The sequence below is a fragment of the Sceloporus occidentalis genome, unplaced genomic scaffold, assembly GCF_023333645.1.
Source record: "Sceloporus occidentalis isolate IW3139 unplaced genomic scaffold, rSceOcc1.0.p SCAF_2, whole genome shotgun sequence".
NCBI lineage: Eukaryota > Metazoa > Chordata > Lepidosauria > Squamata > Phrynosomatidae > Sceloporus > Sceloporus occidentalis.
In genome coordinates, this window is record NW_028316982.1 from 71564683 (window position 1) to 71592378 (window position 27696).

General features: G+C 42.3%; 1 protein-coding gene across 2 annotated transcripts in view; it reads right to left on the minus strand.

The window, feature by feature from the left end:
- The window catches only part of ABLIM1 (actin binding LIM protein 1), a 295489-nt gene that overhangs the window by 216286 nt on the left and 51507 nt on the right, over window positions 1-27696 (minus strand). Inside the window, exon 1 of one of the 2 annotated variants that reach the window (XM_089509970.1) lies at window positions 13855-13983. The exons of the other annotated variant lie outside the window; for it this stretch is intronic. Within the exon in view, the coding sequence (XP_089366096.1) occupies window positions 13855-13894 (40 nt within the window). The 5' untranslated portion in view covers window positions 13895-13983. Of the gene's footprint in view, window positions 1-13854; window positions 13984-27696 lie in introns of those variants that run through there. 2 annotated transcript variants of the gene reach the window in all.

A 27696-nucleotide genomic window follows, 5' to 3' on the forward strand; every position in this document is an offset into this window, starting at 1 on the left:
AAGCTGCCAAGAGCATTTAGGTTGCTCATACATTTGCACTAAATATTTTAGTAATCGTGTTTGGCAACTGCTTTACTCTGGGGTAAACTTCAGTACGTCTCATACTGCTTTATCTCTGTTTCTTTCTCTTTGATGGTGACCAGAAAACTTCTCAAATACATCATTTACTGATAGACTATTTGGAACATATCTTTAAGTTTATTCAGCTTTTGACTGAATAACGTCTAAACCATGGAAGCCAGTGACCTTTCAGTGTTATTACAGCTAAAGCAATTATAGAAATACAGTATCTGCTCTTCCTGTGATTAAAAAGAAAAGTACACAACAATTTACAGTGCACTATGCATTGCTTTTTGTGTACCACTATTATCTGAGGCTGCTCATTCCTTACATTCTGCTTTCAGGGGCCCTTCTCCAATCATGCTCACCAAGAGATTAAGCAAATGCCAGCTGAGGAGAAAACCCTATGAAATTAATCAGATTGCCGTAAAATGGCATGCAACTTGAAGGCACATACACAGACAATGAAGGAAAAGGGCTTGTCAGTGATGCTGTCTTGTATTTGAAACATCTTGTCCAAACAGATCTGAAAGCACTTCTTTCTCTACCACCTTCCCAAAAGCAGGTCAAAGCCTTTTATTTATTTATTAAAAATCCAATGCTTTTAACCCACATTTCACATTTTCAGATCCCACAAAGGCCATAACAAAGTACGACCCTATCATCTGGGTAAGTCTGGACTCTAAGGCGAGTTACAGACCGCCCGTTTGGGGCGGCCTGTAACCGGCCCTTTCCCCGCTGTATCGGGGCCTCAGCTGCCACTATAAGGACAGGCTGTGATGTTCAATGCTGGACTAGTTTAAAAATTCTTTTCAATGTACTTTTTATTTTATTGTACCATTTTTTTTTTTAAATACTGTGAAGCCGCTCTGAGTCCCAGTCCTGGGAAAAGAGCAGGATACAAATAAATAAATAAATAAATAAATAAGTCAGCCCAAGTTTTTTCCACATGTTTGGAGCAGCAGAAAAAGGCCAATATTTACCATCACAATTGTGTGGTGATCCCTATCCCTTCTTAGCTTTGAAATCTGAAGAGAGGCTGGGGGGTGGTTCATCTGTTGTTAAGGTACAGTGAAAGGCAAGAACCATGGAAAGGTCAGGCTCCTGGTGAGCATAAGATTTCACTTGGCTACCGAGGACAACCAAAAATAATGGAACATTAAACATTGGCTTTATTGCTCACGCCACTATATAGGTTGCTTTAGTGTTTATTCCATTCCTGCTGGTTATGCCATTGTCTTGTCTTGTTTAAAACTATACATTTAAACTTGTTTCCCTTTTATAGTTATTCTTATTATTAATTGTAATAGAGACTTTTTCAACAGAAAATAGCTATGAAAGTATTTGAATTAAGTAAATAGCACATACCTTTAGTCTCTAAAGACATTTTGATTTATGCATTGCTGTATCTTTTTGAATGCTTACATCAAAGTTCCCGTAATCAAATAACTAGCACAGTATGAAATACTGTAATATATATCTGAATATATATCAATATGAGAAGGCCACAGAGTGAGAGTCTTGAAGGAATGAGTTGGCAAGGGAAAAGGTGTTTTATGAAGAATCATTTTAAGTGATAGCCTGAACATGTTCCAGGCTGGAAAAGAAAGAAATCTCTGTTCCATTCAAGTACTGGCCATTGAGTGGCAGTAAATTCATATATTTAGGAAATAAATATGAAGGAGGATTATATGACACTAATCAACTCATCAAAACTGCACTCATGGATCACTACAAGCTCTACTGAGATTAGCTGGGACCTTCCAACTCGTCTCCAAAAACAAACACACCTTTTCAAATTTTGATTTCTAATTATGAAGACTGGGAAAAGGTAGGCTACTCAAGATAGGTAGAACCTGAGGTACTCAAGAACTGTGGAACATTCATACTGAGTTTACAATCCAGACTAATTTACTCTGCTTTGAGTTGAAGAGACAAGCATGTGTTCAAAAGGAAAATGAAAGGAAACAGATATGAATCTGCTTCACATCTAATTGTCACATTCGATGCCTACCAGTAACCTCAGGGTACCTTTGCTCTAACAGATGAGGTGATTGATTACAAGTGCTGTAAAGTTTCAACAACTGTGGAAGCAGGGGAAGAAAGTTGGGTAGGGAAAGGATTAACTATTCAGAGTAGAATAAGAGAAAAAAAGTCAACAAGCTTGCCAATCAGATGAACTTACTTGTTGCGATATTAATCACATTCAGAAAAAGTATAGTGTGAGTTTATCTTTACATCTAGTGGGAACCTAATTGTCAGTTACGTTTTTGCAAATGTTGCAAAACTCACTCTTATCACTGAAGTCAGAAAAGTCACTCTCATTTTTGCCCACAGCAGGAAAATACCATGCTATCATTTTCTGTGAAAACATTTGTTGGAATGAGCTCATTACCTGCAGGAGTGCCATATTTTAGCATATTGAGTGATTGCTAGTCTGTAAAGGCATAAGAAGATGACAGCCTCTCATCAGAAACTAGTTATATAGCCTCTACCAGTTTTACAAAGCACAACAGAGTTAATCTTTTGTTATTTAAACTAACTTTGCATGGAAGCTATTTTATACCCCAAAATGACAGGAAGATGAGTGTGTCCCTGGAATTCTGCTGAAAGTTTTGTAGATTGTATCCTTGGGATAAGAACAGTAATTTAGGGGGTTCAGGGAACTAATATGAAAGACATAAATATATGATTGCCAGGGGAAGACCTATGGAACATATTAAAATGCTTGAAATTGCTGTTTTAACAATTTCAAAACTGGGTTCTAAGATTGTTTTTTAGACAGCTTTTAGGAGTTTATAAAGTGAAGCTTTAATGTGTTTTAAAAACTGATTTTATCTTTGTATTGTTTTAATGGTTTTTATTTGTTCATTTCCTCAGGAGCCCTTATAGGCTGTGAGGCAAGAAAGAAAGAAAGAAAGAAAGAAAGAAAGAAAGAAAGAAGCTGTGGTAACAATAACAATAAATTTTATTTCTTTCCCGCCTCTCCTCAAGACTCAAGGCAGGATACAAAACACAATTTATAAAGAAAGCACATAAAACCAACAGTTAAAATAAAATACTATAAGATCATTAAAATACACTCCTATAATACATTCTTTACAATATACTAATTAAAAAGTAATGGTTTAAAATTGACTGGGTAAGCTTGCCAGAAGAGATGTGTCTTTAAAGTTGTTTTAAATGCTGCCAGCAATTTCTGCTATTGCATCTCTTCTGGCAGGTCATTCCACAGTCTGGAGACAGCTGAGGAAAAGGTCTTCTGGGAAACAGTTGCCACTTTCATCCTGGTTGGTTGGAGCAAACCTTTTTTTAGAGGACCTGTGTGTACAGGGCAAATTGTACAGGAGAAGAAAATCCTGTAGGTAACCTGGGCTCAAATCAGGCTTTAAAAGCAATAACCAACACTTTGTACTCTGCTCAAAAGCTAATTGGCAACAGTATTCCATGTGAGGTCTGACTAAAGCAGAATAGAGTGGCATTACTTACTTCCCTTGATACGTACACTATACAGCAGCTCTTTCTTTCTGTGGGCTTGCCATCTGTGAATTGGAGCATCAGTGGATGGCTCTGCCCTGTTGTTGACATCAATGTGGTCACGCACATGTCACACACCACTGAGGAGAATAGGACTTGAGGTCCTGAGAAATTTGCCATCCACAAGGGTGGGGTGGTGGTGGTCCAAGACAGAACTACTGTGGATACAAAGGGCCAACTGTATTCCTATTGATGCAGCTCAGAATTTGTTGATTCATGATTAGTATGTGCTCCCCTAAGACCCCAAGATCATTTTTGCATGTACTACTATCAATCCAGGTGTCACCCATCCAACATTTGAGCATTTCAATTTTCCCACCTGGACACAGTACTTTACATTAATCCTTTTTTAGTTTTGCCCCAGCCCCCAACTTGAATTTTGTTCCTTTCCTCCAGGATATTAGCTAGCCATATACATAAATGTTGCATATGGATGTTTCCAGGCTCCATCCCTATTAAAGCATTTCAGGGAAAAGATAATGCTAAACGGTTCTGCCTGACAACTATTGCCCCACAGAATAGACAAAACTGGATTAAACTAGCTTGATACGGAGTGTCTTCTGTTTCCAAGCACTTTTAGACTTTCAGGCATATTGATAAAGAATTATTCCCCAGAAAAAGTATAATTTGTCAAAATCCTCACTCAGTAGGTCAGGTGGACTTGATAACCAGTAGCAGAAACATGTCCTCCTTCTCACTCAACGGAATGTTATAAAGTGTGTCCAAGTTAACTCCATAAAGCATTGTCACAAGCTGCAAGCCAATCTTTACCATTACCTTTCTGAACTGATGTCAAGTACTTGCATTATTTTCCCCCAAGTCATCCAACTGACAGAGAAAAAGCCAACTTCAGATTTTCTCCCCTCTCTGCTTTTATCATCAAGAGATACTGATGTGTTCTTCATTGGGAAGGCTTGCCTAAAAAGACACTGAAATAGTTAAAGATTCTCCATAGCTTGCCTCAGTCATAAATCAGAATGGAGACTGTAGTACAAATAAATCAGAAGAGGACGAAGATTTGGAAAGGCGGCTATGAAGGAAGCAGGCAAGATCCCAATGTGTCAAGCTATATCATGAAATACCAAAGTCAGGATTGTCCATCCTATTATATTTCCAATTTCTGTGTATAATTGTGAAAACTGGACAGTGAATAAAGTCAGTAGGAAGAAAATCAACTGATCTGAAATGCAGTGCTGGAGGAGAGTTCTGTAGATACTGATAAAAAGACAAATAAACAGGTCCCAAAGCAAATCAAGCCTGAACTCTTCCTAGAAGCCAAGATGATTAAGACGAGACTGTCATACTTTGGAGACATTATGAGAAGACATGACTCATTAGAAAAGACAATAACACTTAATAAAGTAGAAGACAGCAGGAAAAGTGGAAGACTGCATTATGGGTGGATAGGCTCAATCATGGAAGTCACAGCCCTGAGTTTCCAAGACCAAAAAATAGCTGTTGACCACAAACTTGTAGGTTTCTCATTTAAAGGAAGCCAATTTGATGGCAAATAAAAACACACATACACACAAACGTGTGTGTGTGTGTGTATTCAGGAAGTGATCACTGAAGCAGAAAAGGCCTACAGGACCTTGTCCCAAAGGACTTTCAGAGTGGTATGGTGGAGGCTGTGGCAAACAGGCCTACAATATTAAAATTGGGGTCCATTTTTAATTAAGGGTGACCATATACATGGTTACAGAAACTTATTTAGTTTTGCCCCACAACTTGCTATTTTCTACAACAACAAAGAAAACTTATTTCCAAGGAAATGTGGTACTAGAACCAAATTCCAAACAAATGTGGTACATGGGTACCAGAACTAAAATGCTATTTTATTTCTGCATTCATTATGATGATTATTTCAATTATTTCAATAAGTTTAAAATGCAAAACTGTAAATGCTCAGTCTTCATTTTATTTTAGCACAACTGATAATCTGGTGTTGTCTTCTAGCGTAGCAGGAATATAGAAGAAATTATAATGCATGGTATGGGGCTGTGTGGGAGAAATAAAAGGTTTGTTACAGGCTTCACAAATTAAAAGTGTGGTGAGGAAACATTTTGGCATGGGTTGGGGGTTGGGTTACTTTTACCTTGCATCCATACACAGGGAAATGATGTCAGGATACAGTGGGTCCTTGGTATGTGTTGGGGTCTGGTTCCAGGATCCCCCATAGAGAGAATAGGCTGGGCCAGCTCCATCAGGGCTAGCCTGAAGAAAGAGCGCCCTCCCTCCATAACTGTCATCCTTCTGCCTATGAGGGAGAGAATACGCTGGTCCAGCTCCATCAGGACTAGCCTGAAGAAAGAGGCTCCTCCCTCCATAACTGTCATCTTTCAGCCTATGAGGGAGAGAGTAGGCTGGTCCAGCTCCATCAGGGCTAGCCTGAAGAAAGAGGCTCCTCCCTCCCTGTCATCCTTCGGCCTGTGATGGAGAGAATAGGCTGGCCCAGCTCCATCAGGGATAGCCTGACGAAAGAGGCTCCTCCCTCCATAACTGTCATCTTTCGGCCTATGAGGGAGAGAATAGGCTGGCCCAGCTCCATCGAGGCTAGCCTGAAGAAAGAGGCTCCTCCCTCCATAACTGTCATCCTTCGGCCTGTGATGGAGAGAATAGGCTGGCCCAGCTCCATCAGGGCTAGCCTGAAGAAAGAAGCTCCTCCCTCCATAACTGTCATCTTTCGGCCTATGAGGGAGAGAATAGGCTGGCCCAGCTCCATCAAGGCTAGCCTGAAGAAGTAGAGCCCTCCCTCCAGTCCATCTCTCTTCGTCCAGGCCTCAGAGGGAGAGAAGAATGCTGGACCTGATCCCCTCCCCCCTCACCATTCCCTTCTCCTTTTGTGTCGTGTCTTTTTAGATTGTAAGCCTGAGGGCAGGGAACCGTCTATTATCCCCTCTGTTGTAAGCCACCCGGATTCCCAGTGATTGGGCGGCATATAAATAAATCCTATTATTATTATTATTATTATCACCAAAATCTGTGGATGCTAAAGTCCCATTAAATCAAATGGGGTAGTAAAATGGTGGCGCTTATATAAAATAACAAAATCAAGATTTGCCTTTTGTTTTTATGCTGTATGTTATTTTAATGTTGTAAACCGCCCGGATTGGTTCGCCACAGGGCGGTATATAAATAAAATTTATTATTATTATTATTATTATTATTATTATTTTGAAATTTATATTTCTTTGACTATTTTCAAGACATGGACGGTTGAATCCATGAATAAAGAATCTATGGATATAGAGGGCTGACTATATATCTATGTCCTGAGATCAGGAATGTGGTCACAATCCATGATGTCACTGGGGCTCTTGGCAAACTACTGGGTGAAGCTTGTTTGGTCAAGATCTTGGCTAGGAATCCAAGTTCATTCTTGCTTCCCCTTCCCTATAATTTGCTCGTCCTTCCATCCATGGGCTTTGTGGAAAGCTACACAGGCTGGATTCTGATCCTCTGCAGTTTGAGTTAGGCCCAGAGGCAAGAGGTTTCCTAATCCATCTAAAACTAACCAGCTGCACCACTGACACTGATCAACATGTTTTTCCAATTCAGTAGGATATTAGCCTAAGAACAACAGAAAAGCAAGCCTATAATTAAGAAGAAAAATGTCTTTTTAAGTTACCAGTTTAAAAAATGCAAGAAGCTTGTTGCAAGTTTACTGGTATTTTAAAGGGAAATGTTTAAAATAAACATAGGCTGCCACATGAATTATCAGTTAAAATCCTAGTGCTCTAAGTACAGGCAGGACACATTTTCATTGTGGAACTGGCTTGGCAACTTCTACTCATTTTTCTTTTAACTATGGACAAGCTGCAAGCCAATCTTTACTGTTTTTGCCGTCCTTTCTGTGCTGATGCCAAGTACTTGCATTATTTTCCCACAAGTCATCCAACTGACAGGCAAAAAAACAACTTCAGATTTCCCACCCCCTTGCTCTTTATCATCAAAAGCAAAAAACAAGGCCAGACATTTCACATGCACAAAGAAAGATTTTGCATATGCTTTCACAGATTCAAGTGTCTGAAAATGAAAACATCAACTGTCTTGTTCCCGGAGAAAAATACATAAAAGGGAATACATTTGCTTCTCAACCTAATTCAGTGAACTGAAAAAAGAAAAAAATAACTACAGTCATACATGAACACACACACACACACACACCTATCTGTGCACAGACAACCAAAGTCCTTTCTGTCACTGTAGATGCAGCACAGAGAGGAATCACACCAGCCTTCCCTGCATATGGCAGATGTAAACTTACAGTAACAGAATCTAACTTATATGGCAGGCATGTTTTATCAAACTAGGGTTTGGGATGATGCCAACTATATGATCTAGTCAGTTTTGTGAAATAACCTGGTTGTTTGTGGTACCTGGGAGGCAAAGAGATTTATCAGATGTTATTTGACTGAAGAATATAAATTTGACCCCATTGTCTCTTACCACTGAAACATGGAATTTTGAAATACTGGCAGAAGTAGCTGAAGACGTAGGGCTCAGTGCAGACTAACTTAATCCCCATTGGTTGAGTGGATCTCCTCCAACTATGGCTCAATATGGAGTAACTATGGCCCATGGAGTAAGAAGTTTAAAATTCTGCCTAAAATCAAGTCAACGTCTGCACTTGCACATTCAAAATAAAGTTCTGTACATTTGAACCAATGTAATTTCTATTAATGACTAGGCTGGCAGCCTGCAAGGGGTAAAATATGGTAAAGGAATATGTACTGAATGACAGCAATGGACAGAAAAAGGAATGAATGTATTAGGATACAGATGCAAAGGACAGCCAGCATGGTGTAGTGGTTTGAGTGTTGGACGATGGCTCCGGAGACCAGGGTTTGAATCCCCACTTAGCCATGGAATCCCACTGAATGACCCTGGGCAAGTCACAGGAGTTTATCGCATTTAGTTTAGAACGGCCCCTGAGCATTCTTAAAGGGGCCATTCTGGAAACGGGAGCCGGCGGGGAACACTGTATATCACACAGTGAGAATGCCGCCACTGAGCATTCCCCTTCCGTTCTGGGAGCGTTCCCCAGGGCTGATTTTCGATAACGCTTGAGAAAGTGTTCTCGAAAATCAGCCCTCTAGAACGGAACGGAAGGCTCCCAGAACGAAAGGGGAACGCTCGGCAGCGACGTTCTCGCTGTGCGATATACAGCGTTCCCCGCCAGCTCCCGTTCCCAGAACGGCCCCTTTAAGAACACTCAGGGGCCATTCTAAACTAAATGCAATAAACTCCATAGTCTCAGAGGAAGGCAAAGGTTCCCCCCCCCCACACACACACACACTCTGAACAAATTTTGCCAAGAAAGCTCTGTGATAGGTTCATGTTAGGGTCACCATAAATCAAAAACAACCTGAAGGTACTCAATAACATAGTAGCACAGAACCTGGATGTTTTTGCTGTGAAAGACTAAACTCTACAAAACAAAATAACACACACTGTAAACAAACCAATGCTTCGGTCCATTCAACAAGTGTTCCCTTTCCTGTCAATATTTTTCCCAGCAAGCACAAGAACTAGAGATTGCAATTCAAAGGCAAACCTAACAGCCACAATGAACCATTAAGTGAGAAGGCAGGTAAAGAAGCTGTGACAGCTGTGAAAGTTGTGCATAATTGTGTCCTCCTCCTGCTAGTTCACATAGTAGATTCCTACATGAGGTGTGGAGTACTCATTGCACAAGTCTAGAAGTGCCTCTAATGGTTTGGTGAAGGGGGTGTAAAGTGGCTCCATGTAACCACCAACCTTCTTAGGCAGTAGGAATTACCATCACTATCCCAAATTCTGAAAATTAGCTGCTATTCACATCAGAATTATGTATGACATTTATCCAGTTTCAACCATCATAATAAAAAATATAGATATGCCCTTCCCTCTTCTTTAAACTTCACTCGATCAACATACTAATTTTCAGACAACTTTAAAGATGGATAAACTGTGTCTAGTTTTGACCACTTCAGACTGCAGGAGGTGGACGACAGAAATGATTTGAGGATGTAGCAACAGTCTGAAGCGTTAAAACTAGACACAGTTTATCCATCTCTGAACTTGTCTGAAAATTAGGCAAAAGCAACTCCTTAGTATAAGTGTGCATTGTGCCAATGCTAGCATTTATTTCCCCACATTCAGAGACCAAGGGAACTACTAGGTAAGTGCATATTCTTTGAAATATTGGGAAGTCTGGATGAGGGGTGCAGAACAGAAGTTTCAAAGAAGTGGCCTTGTTAAGTCTGTTGCAATGGACTAACATGGCTACTTCTTTGAAAACTACTATAATGTTTTCAAACCACTGACATACAATGGAAGGCACCAGGAATTTAGTGAGAGAGAATGGAAGTCTAGTAACCTCTCTAAGAGAATAGAAAATGCCTTCATACATGATGACCTCAGTTATCTAGTCAACAGTACCCAGTCACACTCTCTAAGTCAGATATTACCCATTACACCTCATTCATCCCATGGTATCTTGCTTCTCTGCACACTCAGACCAACTATCAATAGAGGACTATCTCTGTTTTAAGGCCACACTGCTTCTGAGTGGCAGGATATTCTTTTTGATATTACTCCCTTCAAAAGCACAGAGACAATAGCCTGTTTGAAATCAGTGTCCAGCCAAAATCTCCTTCTACAGAAGATGAAATGATAGAAAAAGGTCTTGCCCTGACAGGAAAACTTGCCAAGTGCAGAAACATTCCCATGTGGAGTATTTTCAGAGCAAGCATTTTCTCACAAGCATTTTCAGGTGGTGAAATCCCAGGAGAAGACTGTGCCAGCTAGTTTTTGTCAGCTCTGTGATAATACACTGGCATTTACCTATATGCCTTCTGCACTCGCACAACCAAAATATTTAATATTATGTACAGATAAAATCACTTCTCTAAGGAAGAATTTGGTATGCAAGTTGGCCTCCTGGCCAACAATGGAGTGAATAAAGTTTTACTTGTTTTGGCAAGGTATTAAACCAACACCCTATATTACTTCATTTACAAAACATATTTGTAGAATGCCCCACTTTTTCAGAACAGCAGTGTTAAAAAAAAACAGAGGCTATTCAGATCAGAATTGTTTATACTGTGATTACACACACACACATACTTTTGCAAGTGCCAATGTTTTCAATCAGTATCAAGCTACAAGCATTGTATCTATGTGTCAACAAAGTGATAAATATGGAATATACCAATTCTAGTTTTGTACTCCTGCCCACACTTTAAATTACTTCCCACCAGTTGTATGCTCTCCCAGCAGAATTAGACAGTTATGAAGACCTAAGTCTGAAAACTGAAATCTGTCACAGTGACAGAGTCTCACAAAAAGAAAACCTTTCCTTTTTGTGAGAAGAAGAAACTGTTTCTTTGAGCTTTCAGTTTCAAGAGGACCAATTGGATCAAAGAAGATTTCAGATAAAAAATGAGCACCTTCATGTAGGGAAGGTGAAGAATATCCTTTGAAAACAAAGAAAGGGGCCAAATAAAACATCTTGTCAATCCAGGCCAATACTGACTTGTTTGAATAACAGTGGTTTTTCAGGGTCTTTAATTAATGTTTGCCCACAAACGGCTTCTTGATCCCTTTTACTTAAAAAATCATTAACTGTATCTGGAGTTTCCTGCATGCAATATATGGGTTCTGACACCAAGCTCTGACCCCTCCTTCACAGGTCATTTTTAAGATGGGATTGCTAGAAATAGTTTAGCTCTAGGGCAAGAGTGGGGCACTCTTGGCTAGTTAAATATTTTGGACTTCCACTACCATCATTCTGGCCATGTTGGGTGGTGCTTCTATGAGCTGAAATGCCAAATATCTCGAGGGCCATAGGCCTCCCACTGCTAGGGAATATTTCTATGCAATGGGAGCTATGCAGGCCAAGATAACCCATATTATCTCTCCCAACTCTATACACGAAGTTCACCAAGTGTGACTTCAAGTTCACATTCATGGGGTTTGTTTGGGTTTTTTAAAGTTAGGTTTTCCCAACAAGTTTTTAGGCCTTCAGGCATATTGATAAAGAATTAATCCCCAGAAAGAGGATCTTGTAGGACCCTTGAAACTATGTGAAAGAAATTGTACCATAAACTTACATAGACTTGCATACTGACATTCCAGGCTAACATGGCTATGTCTCTAAATTCTATCGCTAGAAAAAAATATAATCTTTCATATTATTATTCTTGGCCAGCTGGACTTGATAACAAGTAGCAGACACACATCCTCCTTCTCACTCAAAGAAATGTTATAAAGTTTATACAAATGAAACTTTTCAAAGATAACTCCAAAAAGCATTATCACAGCTACCTTGTCTAGAAAGAATGGACATGTAGCAGGCATGAGGTAAGATTAGATTATCACATCCACCTTTTCTGTTAGGAGGAGACTAACCTTTGGCCCTTCACATGGTTTGAATTTCAGCTCCAGGAAGCCCAAGCCACCATGGGGACACATTATGGAAGCTATATTCCAAACTACCCCATCTTTCTTTTATACCATCCCAAGGCGATACACAAGAAGAAAATTCTTAAATGTGAAGGCAACCAAATTCTGGACCTAATAACTACAGTTATCAGGGACCTATAAGCAATGGAATCACATACTTATCAAGCATATCAGACCACCTTGGAATTTCACACACATATGCTCTTGAACTGATTTAAATATCTCAATAAAAATTCATCACAAGAAGAAAACAGGAGGGAGCTAAACATAGAGTACCATAAAACTGCCCTTCCCTCCAGATTAAGAATGCTGTCCACACCCAGTTAGACTATAATCCTGCAGACAAGGTTCATTCCTTTTTGTACATTTCCTGTACAACATCTAGCTACAAAGTTGAAGTGTTTTGGAAATAATACATATCAATAAAGAAATAATGGTTGCCAAGAGTGATGAAACACGGACGTCACAGCTCCCATCTCATTGAGAAGACAGAACAGAAGACTCCACTAAAAAATGAGCCAATGTCATGGACAAATCCTAATCAGAAATAGCATTGGAAAGAGAATTTAAGACACTACCTGGATTGCCCAGCCCAGTGCGTGTCACTAATATAACCCATGGGCAGGCTCTGAAACAAGAGATAAAACACCATACTGGTTCAGCTAGTTCTATTTGAAGAGTGGCCTTTTTGTTCAACTCATTATCCCATGTCTCTTTCAGACCTTGGCAAAGATCTCTATATTACACAATTAATCAGCAAATGCTTTTTCCAAACTAGCTTTACTTTGCCACTCGTAATGAGGATGTTGTTCATACTTCTTTTAACAAGCAAAAACATGCAAGTATGCATTCAGTTTCAAATCTATGAGCCAAAAGAGGGAAGCAATCAAGTCGGAGACACCTGTTCACACACTTGCAACCTGTCCAACTGCGCAACACAAATGTGCACAAAACTATGTGTAGAAATTACATGTGAAGAAATTATTATAGCCAAGAACAGTTTATCCCTGGGGTTAACATTTATCCTGACATAATCATTCCATTTCTGACTTTTCCATACTTATCCTTCTAATAGGAAAATTCTCCCACATCTTTAAAAAGCATTCATGAGAAGTGAACTTTCTACTGCAGCACACTTAATTTGCAGGATAACGGCCTGAATAAAAGATCAGTTTCCTGGGTCAATATACCCTCTGTGACTCACTGCTAGTTAATACTGAGTGTAAAGACTGTTTTGCTTTGCTAATTGCTTTGATTAGAGGATTAATACAAACACTGTATTTTACTCCATTTACAAAAACACTTTAGTAATAAACCTTGCTCCATATATAAAATGAGCACTTAATGCATTCTCCTCCTCTGATACAAATTCAGTGTAGCTTTAAAAAATTAAATGCTTTTTCAGAAACACCAGTTAAGTCACAAAGAAAATGAATCAAGTTATCTATTTCTCTCCTCCCCCACAACCATCATAAAAGACATGAAATAAGACATATGAAATGCTCAGAAGATGACAGAGCAGTTACTGCTCCTATAGAATATTCCTTCTTCCCTTCCTTCCTGATGTGTGAGTTGGGTAATGCTAACCAGATCGTCATTACCAAACAAGAACACTTTGTACTTGTACAGCCAAACAGAACACTCTGATTTTTAAAAGACAAACCCATCTAAAACCTACACCTCATTCAATCCTGCAAAACTTCCCTGATCTGCTTCCTGCCTGGATAAACTGAGCATAACATCCTGCATGCTGTTTAAACTAGTCAATACTGTGGGACATTTATATAGCAGGGCTGGCTCAGGACAGACCTTGGCTGCTTCCAGAGTTGTGGTTTACTTGTAACTCCATGTCTTTCCTCCAGCTGCAGAGTCCTCAAACAACCCAGGAAAGCTATGGCTTCTCCAAGGGCAGAAAGGAACAACCGATGGAGCACCTCTTCCCCCGCTGGCTCTTTCCCTCTCACTTGGCAGAGCGGTTTGGCAGCACTGAAGGGGAGGAGTGGCCCTGTCAAGGAGGGTGTGCCGCTGTTCCCAACAAATGATCAAAGGACAGCCAGGATTTGTTCTTTGCAAATGGTCTGAGACAATTCATCCTGCTTTCTGATGCAGAGCACCTTTAGAATATGTGGATATTTAACAGTTTGTACATGAACACCAGTAGACAGATAGGCAAATATTGCTGAGAGAACAGCAAATTAACCAACTTCCATTTGTCAATGAACAGAACTTGGTAACATTATTTGGGAAATGATTGGAATCCTCTTAGGACACTACACTAGAGTAATAATCATTGTGCACTTCCACTTTCCCAGAAGCTGTATATATCCAGTTCCTTGTGCAGCTAATTGTTCTCCAAACAAAAAAAAATATGTGTGTGCATGCGCATGCGCACACACACGCAGCAGTCTCTTGCAAATGGTGACTTGGTGGGCTAGGGCAGGTTGAACTCAAGGTCTTGGCACCCACTGTGCACTCATTTGTGTAACCATGGGATTCAGAGTAACTATGCTGGTGTATATTTACACTGTGCTAAAAGTATATAGGATCTTCCCTTTGGAATATGTGTCAGGCTCTCTCAACATGCTGACTATAGGACTGTGAAAGTTGTAACTCAAACAAGTAACTTTCATAAGTACTGCTAGTGAGCCAGAAGACACTGTTACGAGAAGAGGGGTTTACTGGTTTGGGCAAGTGGATCTTTTAGAGTTTGAGTCTGAGACTTTTTCAGCCACATCTGTGTGCTACAGGAAGACCAAGTCCAAGTCACACCTCTCCACAACTTCACTAAATGATTACTGGTTCATTTCTGGATTTTACTAATTCAACCTAACTTTCAAATGAGTAAAAGCTACTCCATTCTTTCATGCACCTAACCAGTGGCAACAGTAAGGCCAATTAATTCTAGTTTAGTGTCCAGTACCTTCTGTTGTTACTTTGTAAATATCCAACTTATGGTGAACCTAAAGTGAAACTAACACAGAATATTCTTGGCAAGATTTGTTCAGAAGGGGGTTTGCCTTTGCCTTCATCTGAGGCTGAGAGAGTGTGACTTGCCCAACATCACCCAGTGGCTTTCCAAGGATGAATCAGGATTGACACCTTGATCTCCAGATTTGTAGAACAGCACTCAAACTATTATATCACGTTGGCTTCTTGCAGTGATACTGGAGTACAAATCATTAATGTTTAACTTCCAAGACAGAGTTGGGAGCCCCACAAAGTCCCTGGACTTCCCTGAGGTCTACCAAAAGTACATATATACACACACCAAACTAAAAATTTTACCAAGAAATTTTCTATGCCAACATGGTATAAAACATTTGTTTTGCAGTATCCTCATTTACTGTGTTATTGTATTAAATTACTGTTTATTGTATTTTCCTTATTTATTATTTTCCAGCAAATTTATTCACAGCCCACACCCCATCCCATAACATCACAAAAGCAGAAGTGATTCCCAGTTGCGCTTTTCAACCGACAGATACAAGAGTGAAAAATGGACCTTCTACAGGCCACAATTCAGCCCTAGTCTAAATGAATTGAAAAATACTCTCTTATGTTGATTCATGAGTTTCCACACCATCATAGTTGACTCTACTCTGGGGATGGGTGTGAGAGGGAGTTCACTATCCCATAGACTAGTTATAATTTATAAGTAAGGAGTTGGCAGGAGTAGACCAGCTGAGGGTAATCTGATTCCAAGCCTGGAGGGGGACACCACACTATTTGATCCAAAGGATAAGACTCCAGAGATTTCCACTGACATCCAATCTTATCCATGTCATCATCTAAACTCCAACCACCACTCATTCAAAGCTCAGACAAATGGTAGGCTATCCCTGCCACTAAGTGAAGCAGGGCTACCACAGGCTGCAGACGTTGGATGCCACAAAAAGGCAGCGAACTGTTAATTATTAATTTGTGGTTGTTCAGTTATTATTGTGTTTCTACTGCCAGGAAGGGTGAGAGCCACTGTTGGGATTTTTTATCACTGTTGACAGAATACCTTGAGTAATATACAACTCAATTTTAGGAAGTGTGAGTAATTCCTTACTTTTCAGATATAAAAATGCCTTGAGCCACACATGGTAAACAGGGTGAAATTAAGTTACTCCGTAATGAATCTGTCACATGTACAATATTATGGGGTGGTTGACTCTATCTTCAGACTTTGACAATGTGGCATACTACATGAAGAGACAGCCACATCCAGCTTTCCCAAATGCAACAGTCAACTTATTCTGCTGTGTGTTAATTGCACCACCTCAGCTTCACCTTGTCATGTCCAGCCACACCTTATCTTTTCAATCAAGAAAGCAGATGCTTTTAAATGTTTAAGGCCAGTAACAGTATAGCATATGGCCAAATTCTGGATATATAAAGTACAGTAGCTTATGACAGACCAAATGGATGGGGTATGAACATGTGGAGGGTTCTATGAAAACATCTGTTCACCTATTTTTATAGTACCTTGGTGTCAGACACAACATGATAGTACCACAGCCACTAGTAAATAGGCCGCTTATATTCCTTTGTCATTCTTTTCCCCTTTTGTGCTTGTGTGTGGTGTCCAGCATGATACAAATATTATAGTGGAACATATGCCAGACATACTGTTTAAATTTACAGCGCTTTATAAATAAAGGTTAATAATAATAATAATAATAATAATAATAATAATAAAGCTCAAAAGGATCAGTAGGGTTGATGCTAGTCACTGCCATAAATCTTTTGCTTGGTTGTTTTCTCTCTTTTTCAAACCCAGTTTTACTTAGGCAATAGAGCAACAGTATTCTGCCCAAGACTATGAGAAGAAATGCCACAAGTAAGACTGCAGCCATCATCTTAATTTTCTTTGTTGTGAGGAGGTGGGGAGGAGGACAGTTATACATGTTTACTTGGAATTAACAGAGGAAAGGATTAATATAAATATAACCATCACCTAAAATAATCACTATATTTCCCTCAAATGCTTGAGCTAGTCAAAACTGTAGCCAACACCATCTTCATTTCCATAGGGTGTTCTCAGATGCCCATTACTGCTGCCATCCACCAATCCCTAACAGTAAGGCCACTAGGATGACATGGGAGTCAGAACCCATGGGCAGGCACCTTGCCCCTGGCACCTTCAAATATGTCACTGGCCTGGGCAAAACTTACCAGCAAGAGCAACACAAGGCAAATTGGGGGGGGGGGGGAGCACAGATACAATACTGTACTTCAAATCCCAAGTTTTGAGGTAGCACAAAAATAGAAGAGAAGATATACATGGATGACAGATGTGCACTAGTGTTATCTGGGCCTGATGTCAAATTTTCCATTTTCCAAAAGTCCAGACTGTAAAACAAGAACGGGCAACAGCTGAGAGGGATTTGCTGGACAAGTGCGCTTTTCTGGCAAATATTATAAGCATTTCTCCAGCAAGTTCTATCATTTTTCCCCTTAGCTAGAAACCAATACAATCCTTGCTTAATGCTCTTTCCCCTTCCATCCTTTCCTGCTCCCAAATAACTCACAATGCCTGTTCTACAGGTTGTCTAAATCACAGAGTGGCATTTACTCCTTCCTCATTCTCATGACAATCTTTTGAAATATGTCAGTCTGATAGGCATTAACTGGCTCAAGGTGAGCTTCAAGAGTAAGCACAGAATGGAACCTCAGCCTCCCAAGAGCTTGAAAAGGTTATTATTTGGAACCCTGGCTTCGAGAATCCTTCAGCCAAAAAGGCCAGTGGTCATAATAGCTGGGACATTAAGGGAGCTATAGCCCCAAAAGTATTTTTCCTCCAACCTCTGGGTCTTTCTGTACCTACAGTACTTTAACTCTTTATTCAGAAATTATTTAATTTACTATATTTGCACATGGTGAAATTATGCCAACATTACTTGGTCCTATGATGTGTGCACTGTATATTCCAATATTAATGCTTAGTTCACCTTGGAAAAATTCATAGCAAACCTCCACCTTTCATGTCCTCCTTCATATTAGCCATATATTTGCAGTTTTAACAAAGTGATTATTTATGTTTGATATCTATGTTTACAACATGCACCTTGATCCATGCACTGAGTCCTTAATAAAAAGCATTCACAAACGGAAAGGAAAAAGAAATTATATCCCAACAGTATCCCAACAGTTAACATTATTCCTCACACCTACATCACTTTTTCTGACTGGCAAAGAAGGCAGCTTTGATGAAGCAAAGTCAAAACAAAAACAAAAACAAAATATTTGAAATAAAAGCAGGTATGTTTAGATGTTGGAAAACATATCCCTCTCTGCACCAAATACTTTCCAGCATATTTAATACATATTCTGCCCTATCTCTCTGCACTTTCTAGATAATAAAAAACTTTGGCCTATGCAACTTAAATTTTCACTTGGCATGCTTCAGTTTTATACATTTTATTTTGCGAAATACCGTATATACTTGTCTATAAGTTTTTAAAATTGCCAAAATATTTGGCATTTGGCTCCATTTCAAACTGGGTTCAGGTCAGGATACTGAGTGGGCATCAACAGGGGAAGTGTGGCTCTGTTGGTGCTCTTGGACCTCTCAGCAGCCTTCGATACCATTGACCATGGTATCCTTTTGGAATGCTTGAGAGAGTTAGGAATCGGGGGCTCTGCCTTGCAGTAGTTCCATTCCTACCTCTCAGGTAGGTTCCAGATGGTGATGCTGGGAGACAGTTGCTCTTCTAAAAGAGAGCTAAGATCTGGTGTCCCTCAAGGTGCCATTCTGTCTCCCATGCTACTTAACATTTACATGAAGCCGCTGGGAGAGATAATCTGGAGACATGGGGCGGGATGTTTTCAGTATGCTGATGGCACCCAAATCTGCTTCTCCATGTCTCAGACTGCTTCAATGACTAAGGATGGCATCTCCCCTCCGAACAACTGTCTGAGGTCAGTAATGGACTGGATTAGGAAAAAATAGACTTAAATTGAAGCCAAATAAAATGAAGGTTCTTGCTATAGGTAACCATAACCTGGGTATGGAGATATGTGCACCAGTCCTGGACTGTGTCACACTTCCCCTAAAGTTCACAGCATGGGGCTGCTCCTGGATTCATCGCTTCAGCTGTCATCCCAGATAGATGCAATGGCCAGGAGTGCCTGTTATTAGCTTTGGCTGATACGCCAGCCGCGACCCTACCTGAAACCGGGGTACCTAGAAAGGGTTGTAGGCGCACTGGTAACCTATTGCCCAGATTTCTACAATGCACTCTACATGGGGCTACCCTTGTGCCATGTTCGGAAGCATCAACTGGTCCAAAATATGGCAGCCAGACTGGTCGCAGGAAAATCAAGATTAGACAGAATAACATCCATTCTGAAATCTTTGCACTGGCTTCCTGTTAGCTTCTGGGAACAGTACAAGGTGTTGGTCATTACTTATAAAGCCCTACATTGCTTGGGTCCAGCTTACTCAAGGGAATGCCTCCTCCCATATAATAATAATAAATAATAATAAATTATTTATTTATAGCCCACCCAATCATGAAGTATCCGGGCAGGTTACAGTAGTAAGAAAAATACATCACAATAACAATAGAATAAAAATAACATAACAAATTACAATAATAATAAATAGCAAGAAGAATGCATAGCAAATAACAATAAAAACTGCATAACAATTAACAGATCAAATCAATACAACTCAAAATTAATCCCCAGAATACATAGCAAATAACAATAACAAAAATAACAACAAATCATAATAGCAATAAATAGTAAAAACTGACAATGTCTAATTCTCTCCTGGCAGCAGAAATACAATACAGTGCAAAACGCAACATGACAATAACAACAAAAGACTGGTCCTTAATACTCCCTCAGGCATTAACTAATAATAACAACATCCCTCTCAGGCTGGAGCAGTCTTCCAGAGGGCTGGGGAGCCAGCGTTAAGTTGCTGGCCTGGTGTCTCTCAGCCTCAGTTGCTGGCCTGGTTATTGTTTATCATATGGTTTTATTGTTATGATTTATATGTGAAGGTGGGAGGGTAGGAGGTTTGGGGATATTAAGGGAATGTTTTTATTATTGATTATATAATTTGTATTTGAACTTTGCTGTTACCCGCCTCGATCCTCAAAAAGTGAGAGGCAGGATACAAGTAAATATTTATATTATTATTATTACTATTACTATTAAAATATTGACTTCAAAATCCTGGGTCGACTTGTCAATATGGTAATGCTGCTCAGAAAGTTCCTAAGAGAATTGCTACCCACCACCCCATTCTCCTTACTTCGACAGTGCTGTCCAGGCAAGAAGACAGACTGTGTGTGTTTTTGCTAGAGCGCGTCAAAAGTCCCACTGGATTTGCAAGGAAAGGAGGTGTGTCTTTGTGTGTGTTGATGTTTGCTAGTGAAATTCAAAAGTCCCAATGTATTTGCAAGGAAAGAGGATGTGTTTACGTGTGTGTATATGTGTGTTTGTTGCTGTTTGCTACAGAGATTCCGAAGACACACTATATTTGCAAGGAAAGGGGGTGCATTTCTGTATATGTGTTCGCTGCCTGTTTGCTAGAGACATTCCAAAGACCCACTGTATTTACAAGGTGTGTGTGTGTGTGTGTGTGTGTGTGTGTGTGTGGTGATTGGTGCCTCACAAATTCCCTTGCTTTGTCCTTTACATCCTTTGTTACATGCTCCTAAATTGTACCCTCGACTTACCAACAGGTCATGTCAAAATCCATAATCCTGGTTCCGTTCCTACCTCTTGGGTAGATTCCAGATGGTGCAGCTGGGGGACGTGTGCTCCGATAAGAGGGCCCTTACATCTGGTGTCCCTCAAGGAGCCATTCTGTCCCCCATGCTATTCAACATTTACATGAAACCGCTGGGAGAGATCATCCGGAGACACGGGGCGCGGTGTTATCAGTACGCTGATGACACCCAAATATGTTTCTCTGTGTCTCCGACTGATGCAGTGACCAAGGATGGCATCTCTCCTCTAGATGCCTGTCTGGAGTCGGTAATGGGCTGGATGAGGGAAAACAGACTCAGTTTGAATCCAGAGAAAACGGAAGTGCTCGTGATAGGCTCCCCGGGCCCGGGGATGGATGTTTGTCCACCTGTCCTGAATGGGGTCACGCTCCCCTTGAAGGACTCAGTTCGTAGTCTGGGGGTGCTCCTCGACCCGTCGCTCCACCTTACATCTCAGGTGGATGCGACAGTCAGGAGCACCTGTTATCAGCTTCGGCTGATACGCCAGCTGCGACCCTACCTGGGCCGGGGGGACCTTGAAACGGTGGTACATGCTCTGGTGACCTCTCGGTTGGATTTCTGTAATGCGCTCTACATGGGGCAACCCTTGTACCATACTCGGAAGCTACAATTGCTTCAGAACATGGCAGCAAGACTGGTCACTGGATCCTCCAGGGCCAGTCACATAACACCTGTGCTTAAAGACCTACATTGGCTGCCCATTCGCTTCCGGGCGCAATACAAGGTGTTGGTTATTACCTATAAAGCCCTAAATGGCTTGGGCCCAGGGTACTTGGAGGACCGCCTCTCTCCATATAATCCGCCCCACACACTCAGGTCAGCCGGGAAGCAACTGTTGAGAGTTCCAGATGCAAATATTCTTCGACAGCACAGAGGGCATTTTCCATCTCGGCCCCACAGCTCTGGAACTCTCTTCCCGGCGAGCTCCGCTCGGCCGCCTCCCTTGACCTATTCAGGAAGGGGCTAAAAACCTTCCTTTTTCAGCAAGCTTTCCCCTAATTCGATGTAATTTCTGCTCTCCCTTCACTGCAATTGTACTTGAGCTAATATGGAAGTTGTTATTTGTAATTTTTATTCATTTTATTGTTGTTTTTATGGTACTGTGTGTCATTGCATCCTGTAACCCGCCTAGATCTATGGATAGGCAGGCTATAAATAAAGATTTTATTATTATTTATTATTATTATAATTCTGGCCCCAAAAGCTGACCTCAACTTATACATGAGGTCGACTTATACATTGGTATATACAATGATCTATTTATATACTTCAGAGCGGCATGTTCAAACCTTTATTCCATTTTTAAAACTAGAAAATTCCAAACAAGCAAGCACAGTTCCATCATACCTATGCCCAGCAGCCCAGAGTCCCTCCAATCCAACTGCCACTACTATGGCCTCTGAGGGAGGGAAGAGGCAGTATCGGCTAGACTTACTCCTCTCCTACATTGTCATTCCATTTTTCGTTTGTATCATTTCCTAATTAGACTATAAGCCTGAGGGCAGGGAATTGTTTTGTTCTTAGTTTCTCTTCCTGTACAGTGATGGCACTTAATAGATTAGGAGGAGGAGGAGGAGGAGGTCATCATACCCTTAGGCTGAACACTTTTCCAAATTCTACTTTGTAGACCTTGCATGAGTAATTAAAAATTACTCAACTACTCAACTGAGAGGGGGGAAATCTGGAACACAATCAGAAACTTCTTTCCCTTCACAGGTCCCAAGAAGAGATTTCCTATTAACAGCCATCTATGGGGCCCTAGCTGAAAGGAAGCCCACCTGGCCTTAAGCTCCTGTTGTGTAATTTTGCTCTATAATAGTCCATATTGAAAGAGAAAATCTAATTAATGCAAACCCTTTCCTCCTCGCTGTTCTGTTTTAATCACCAAATGTACTTAGCCCTCATTAGTTAATAAATCCTTCTAGCCTTGCTCCCTACCTCTTGCATACACACACACACACACACTCATCCTGTGGCAAGCAAATGCAAATATCCTAGTTAATAGATTAGGAAATCAAACTAAGCAGAGGGGTCCATTACTTGTAATCTTTAGCATCACACAGGGGAAAGAACCATTCATGAGTGGAGTGAAGAGATGCAAGTCCTTAATATCAAAATTAAATATGCCAGGAGTCCCATCTTCCTAGGTATCACAATTACTCTCACACCTGGAAACTCATTCCTTAATTCTAGATGTGTACAGAAAGATGGCTAGTCAGTGGTGTGTTCTTTATCAAGATTTCATAAAAGCCTTACTTGGTTGTTCTCTTTTGGTTTAATTAAGCATGCAATGATAAAAGAGTGCTAACCTTACCCTGTTGTTTGTCACTTTGCTCACATAAAAAGCAATAAATCCAAATAGGAGACTATCTTCTATTAGAGGAGGTGTTTTGAATGAACACAGAACCCCCAAAAAATCAAGGTTCAGAAACATGCAGAGAGCCTCTATGCATCAAGGAGTTTCTGCTCTTCAAACATGTAATTTTTAGAGCAAAGAAAGCAATGAGGCAATGAGGCAAAAGATAGTGCTAGTGCCCTCCACTCCTCACCTGCTTACTTAACCCAAACAAGGCAGCACAGGTATTAAACACATCGCTAGACAACACAGAATGGCTTGTTTCTTTCTTTTCAAAAAGAAGCCACAAAAATCCTGGATTTGGACTGGCACCATAACATCCCACACTGAAAATCCATCCATTCATCCAAATGCTATTTGCCCCAGTCTGAATCAATGATTACATAACTTGTTAATTCACCATTTTAACATTGACATAAGGAGTCTAATCTAGTTAAAGGATGCCAATAGGGTGTGTTGTGGGAACTAGAACTCAAAGCCTGACTCTTTTATGTCTCAAGGATATGGAATTCTGGGAGCTGGAGTATGTCAGAATTTCTGGCTTATGGCAACCCTGTGGAATAGGCCACCTTTGAGAAATTCCAGCAGATCACGACTGACTGCTAGAAAAGGCCATAACTGGTCTATCTAGCACCCTTTGTGTAACCCCCTTATTTAACCCCCCCCTTCCAGGGACGTAGCCAAGGGGGGGGGTTCTTGGGGTCCGGACCCCCCCCTTCCATTAGAAAAATGAATGGTGTGTGCTGCCACGCTGCCACACCCAAGCCCCATTATAATGGTGGCACTTAGTCTGGAGCCCCCCCCTTCCAAAAATCCTAGCTATGTCCCTGCCCCTTCTATCTAACCCTTTATTTACCCCCCCCTCTAAGCCCTCCCCCTCCAAGAGAATGCCTGTTCTGTTTCAAATGCTAAGGGTATTTGTGAGTGGGACATGTAGTTTGCCGGCACAAGAGGCTGCCTGTTCTGTTTCAATTGCTAAGGGTACTTGTGAGTGGGACATGTAGTTTGCCGACACAAGATAATGTTTTTGGTTCAATGCTAATGTTCTGTGGACTTTTATTTCCAATGAATGATATCTAATCCAGATTGGTGTATTTTTTGTGCTTTTAATGCTAACAAGTCTGCTTGTTTTGACAATGATAGTGATGATGATCATATTGATATCAGTCAGCTTCTGAGGCATGCGCGCACTGTTTCTGATGCCGAGATGGTGTGACTTTCCATAGTGCATTTTGGTGCTTTGAATGCTAACAAGCTTGCCTTGTTTGGACAATGATAGTGATGATGATGATGACGATGGTGATATTAGCAAACCTCTGAGGCATGGTCAATGTAAGTTGCTCTGAGTTTTACAAACTCATGCGCAGTGAGGAAAAACCAAAGTCCCTTGACCAAGTACACACTTCTGAGAAGTACACTTGGTGCAAGAACTGTGAAACCACCTTGACTTGTTCAATATGCATAGCCATGTTAAACCATGCTAAGTGTTAAACCCAAGGGGATTGGTTATGGAATAAGCCTCTGAAATATGCAAGAGGCAATGTTAAGTAAAGCCATGTTCAATGCCCAAATGTGTGTCGTGTGTGTTTTGGAATGCAGGAGGGTGGTTTGGCCAGAAAGGGAAGAACATTTCTGCCATCTGTCTAGAAATAATGCCAAAATGTCCTCCATTTTGATCATGCCTAAGAAAGAGGCATTTATATTAACATTTTTTAAAAATCATCCAATTTTTTCGCGTGTCCTCCATTTTAAAAAAATGTGCCCTACATTTGAAAATGTTGTCCTACATTTGTCCCGGTTTGGAGGTCCTGACTTATGGCAACCCTAAATGGGGCAGGCAAAGGGATTTGGGGTGATTAGAGGCTCCTCTTCTCTCTTTCCCAAAGGGAATCTGGGGAGACACAGAAGAGCCTGGACACCCAGGGATCTGAGGGGGAACAGAGGCTTCTCTTCTTTCTTTCCCAAAGGGAATCTGGGGAAACACAGATGAGCCTTGGATGCAGCCGCTATTCATTGGCTGTCCCCCCAAAAAAAACAACAAACAGAAATGGGAACGGGGAGCAAAATAAACCTTGTCAAAGTGTTTCAAATCAGGTGACGACACTTGTGACGTCTGAAGCCTACGCGCTTGATTGACAGCTTGCGGACACAAATGGGAACGGGGAGCAAATTACTCCGCTTTAAAATACAGCGATTTAAAATAAATGGGAACGAAAACAGGGTCTAAATAAATCGAGGTAATTTGCCCCCTTTCCTAATGGAAACGATGGGGGAAATTCGCATTAGGCTCGGAAAATAATCCAAGTCAGAATCGCACCAATATAAGCTGGTTTATCTGCCAAATGGGAATGGGGCCTAGGAATCTCTAGGTCAATGATGCCTAAACTTTTAGAGACTGAGGGCCCACACAACAGGTTTTACCCAGTGCTGGGGAGTGGGACTTCCAAGGGTGGGACTACCCCCAAGGCAGCCAAAGGCCCAGGAGGGTGGGGTGAAGGGGAACAGGTGTGCACCTGTTCCTCCTCTTCCCCCAGCCTCCTGTCTCTCCGCATGCCCTCATAAATGGCTTTGCATGCTAGAGAGGGCACATATGCCATAGGGTTGGTACCATGGCTCTAGGTCAGGGGTCGGCAACCTCTGGCCCGCAGGCCGGATGCGGCCCGCGGAGGCCTGGCAACCGGCCCCTGGTTGCTGTTGCTGCTGCCACCGCCGCCGCCGCGGCTGCCCGTCACGGCTTTTCGCCGCTCTGGGCACCACCATTTTGGGTGGCAAAATGGCCGCGAAGTCTCGCGCGATCTTCCCGGAGATCACGCGAGACTTCGCGGCCATTTTGGGCGAAAAATGGTGGCGCCCATAGTGGCCTCTGGGGCTATGGGCGCCGCCATTTTGCCGCCCAAAATGGCGGCGCCCAGAGCAGCGAAAAGCCGCGATGGGCGGCAGCGGCGGTGGCGGGCCTCTAGGAGGCCCGCTGCCGTCTCCGGGGCCCTCCAGGAGGGCTCCAAGGGCGGCAGGGGGCCTCTGGGGGGCCCTTTGCCGTCTCTGGGTCCCTCCAGGAGGGCTCCGAGGGCGGCAGGGGGCCTCTGGGGGGCCCTTTGTCGTCACTGGGTCCCTCCAGGAGGGCTCCGAGGGCGGCAGGGGGCCTCTGGGGGGCCCTTTGCCATCTCTGGGGCCCTCCAGGAGGGCTCTGAGGGCGGCAGGAGGCCTCTGGGGGGCCCTTTGCCGTCGCTGGGGCCCTCCAGGAGGGCACCGAGGGCGGCAGGGGGCCTCTGGGGGGCCCTTTGCCGTCGCTGGGGCCCTCCAGGAGGGCTCCTAGGGCGGCAGGGGGCCTCTGGGGGGCCCTTTGTCGTCACTGGGTCCCTCCAGGAGGGCTCCGAGGGCGGCAGGGGGCCTCTGGGGGGCCCTTTGCCGTCGCTGGGGCCCTCCAGGAGGGCTCCGAGGGCGGCAGGAGGCCTCTGGGGGGCCCTTTGCCGTCTCTGGGGCCCTCCCGGAGGGCTCCGAGGGCGGCATGGGGCCTCTGGGAGGCCCGGTGCCGTCGCTGGGGCCCTCCAGGGGGCCCTCCAGCGCTGGTGGCCCCCCCAGCTTTTTTGCCGGTCTCTGACAGGGCCTGGGGCCCCGTCAGGGGCCAGCAAAGATGGGGAGGCCTCACCCCCGGAGGGTGGAAGCTCCGCCCCAGCATGTGGCCCCGCCCCTGGAGGGTGGAAGCTCCACCCCCGGCACACGGCCCTGCCCCGGAGGGTGGAAGCTCCACCCCCGGCACGCGGCCCCGCCCCGGAGGGTGGAAGCTCCACCCCCGGCACGTGGCCCCGCCCCGGAGGGTTGAAGCTCCACCCCCGGCTTTGGCCGCCCAGTCGCCTGAGGGACAGCAACCCAGCCCCTGGCTCAAAAAGGTCGCCTACCCCTGCTCTAGGTCCTCCAGTACAACCGCTAGCAAAAACCTCTAGTGATTCCTAGAGAGAATATATTACTCAAATTTGTGAATAATCAAATCTGCAAAAGTCAAAGCCACAAATGTGAAGGGCTAACTGTATTTTATTCTCACAAGCTTTTCGGTTTTAAAGAAAGGACTTCAAAGGGTGCTGAAATGTTTTTACTGAACTGTTTTAATTGTTTTTCTCTTTTTTTGTTGTGTGTTTTACATTGTTTTAATAGTGTGATTAGTTTAATTTCATTTTAATGTTGTCTTCTGCATGTTTTTAGCTCTAGTGTACTTTTTTTACACCGTAAGACAACTTGAGTCCCAATTTTGAGCAAAAGACAGAGTATAAGTGATGGTGCTGGTGCTGGTGATGATGATTGCTTGTGCAGACATCTAGTTATCCATCAAGGGGGATCAAATGAAGAACAAGTCTGATCTAATTCAATATGGTTCTCCCTCTGTTCTTAATGTGTACCAGGGCCAGGCAAAAGCCAACAGTTACACTTCTTAAATTCTTCTAAGATCAATGGTGGAAAAGCTGAAGTTAGACTGACAAGGTACTTATCTAGGAACCTGGCCAGGGCAAATAGCTCAGCCACTTCCAGTATTGAAGCCAATAAATAAAAAAAACCTTCATCCAGGCTGCT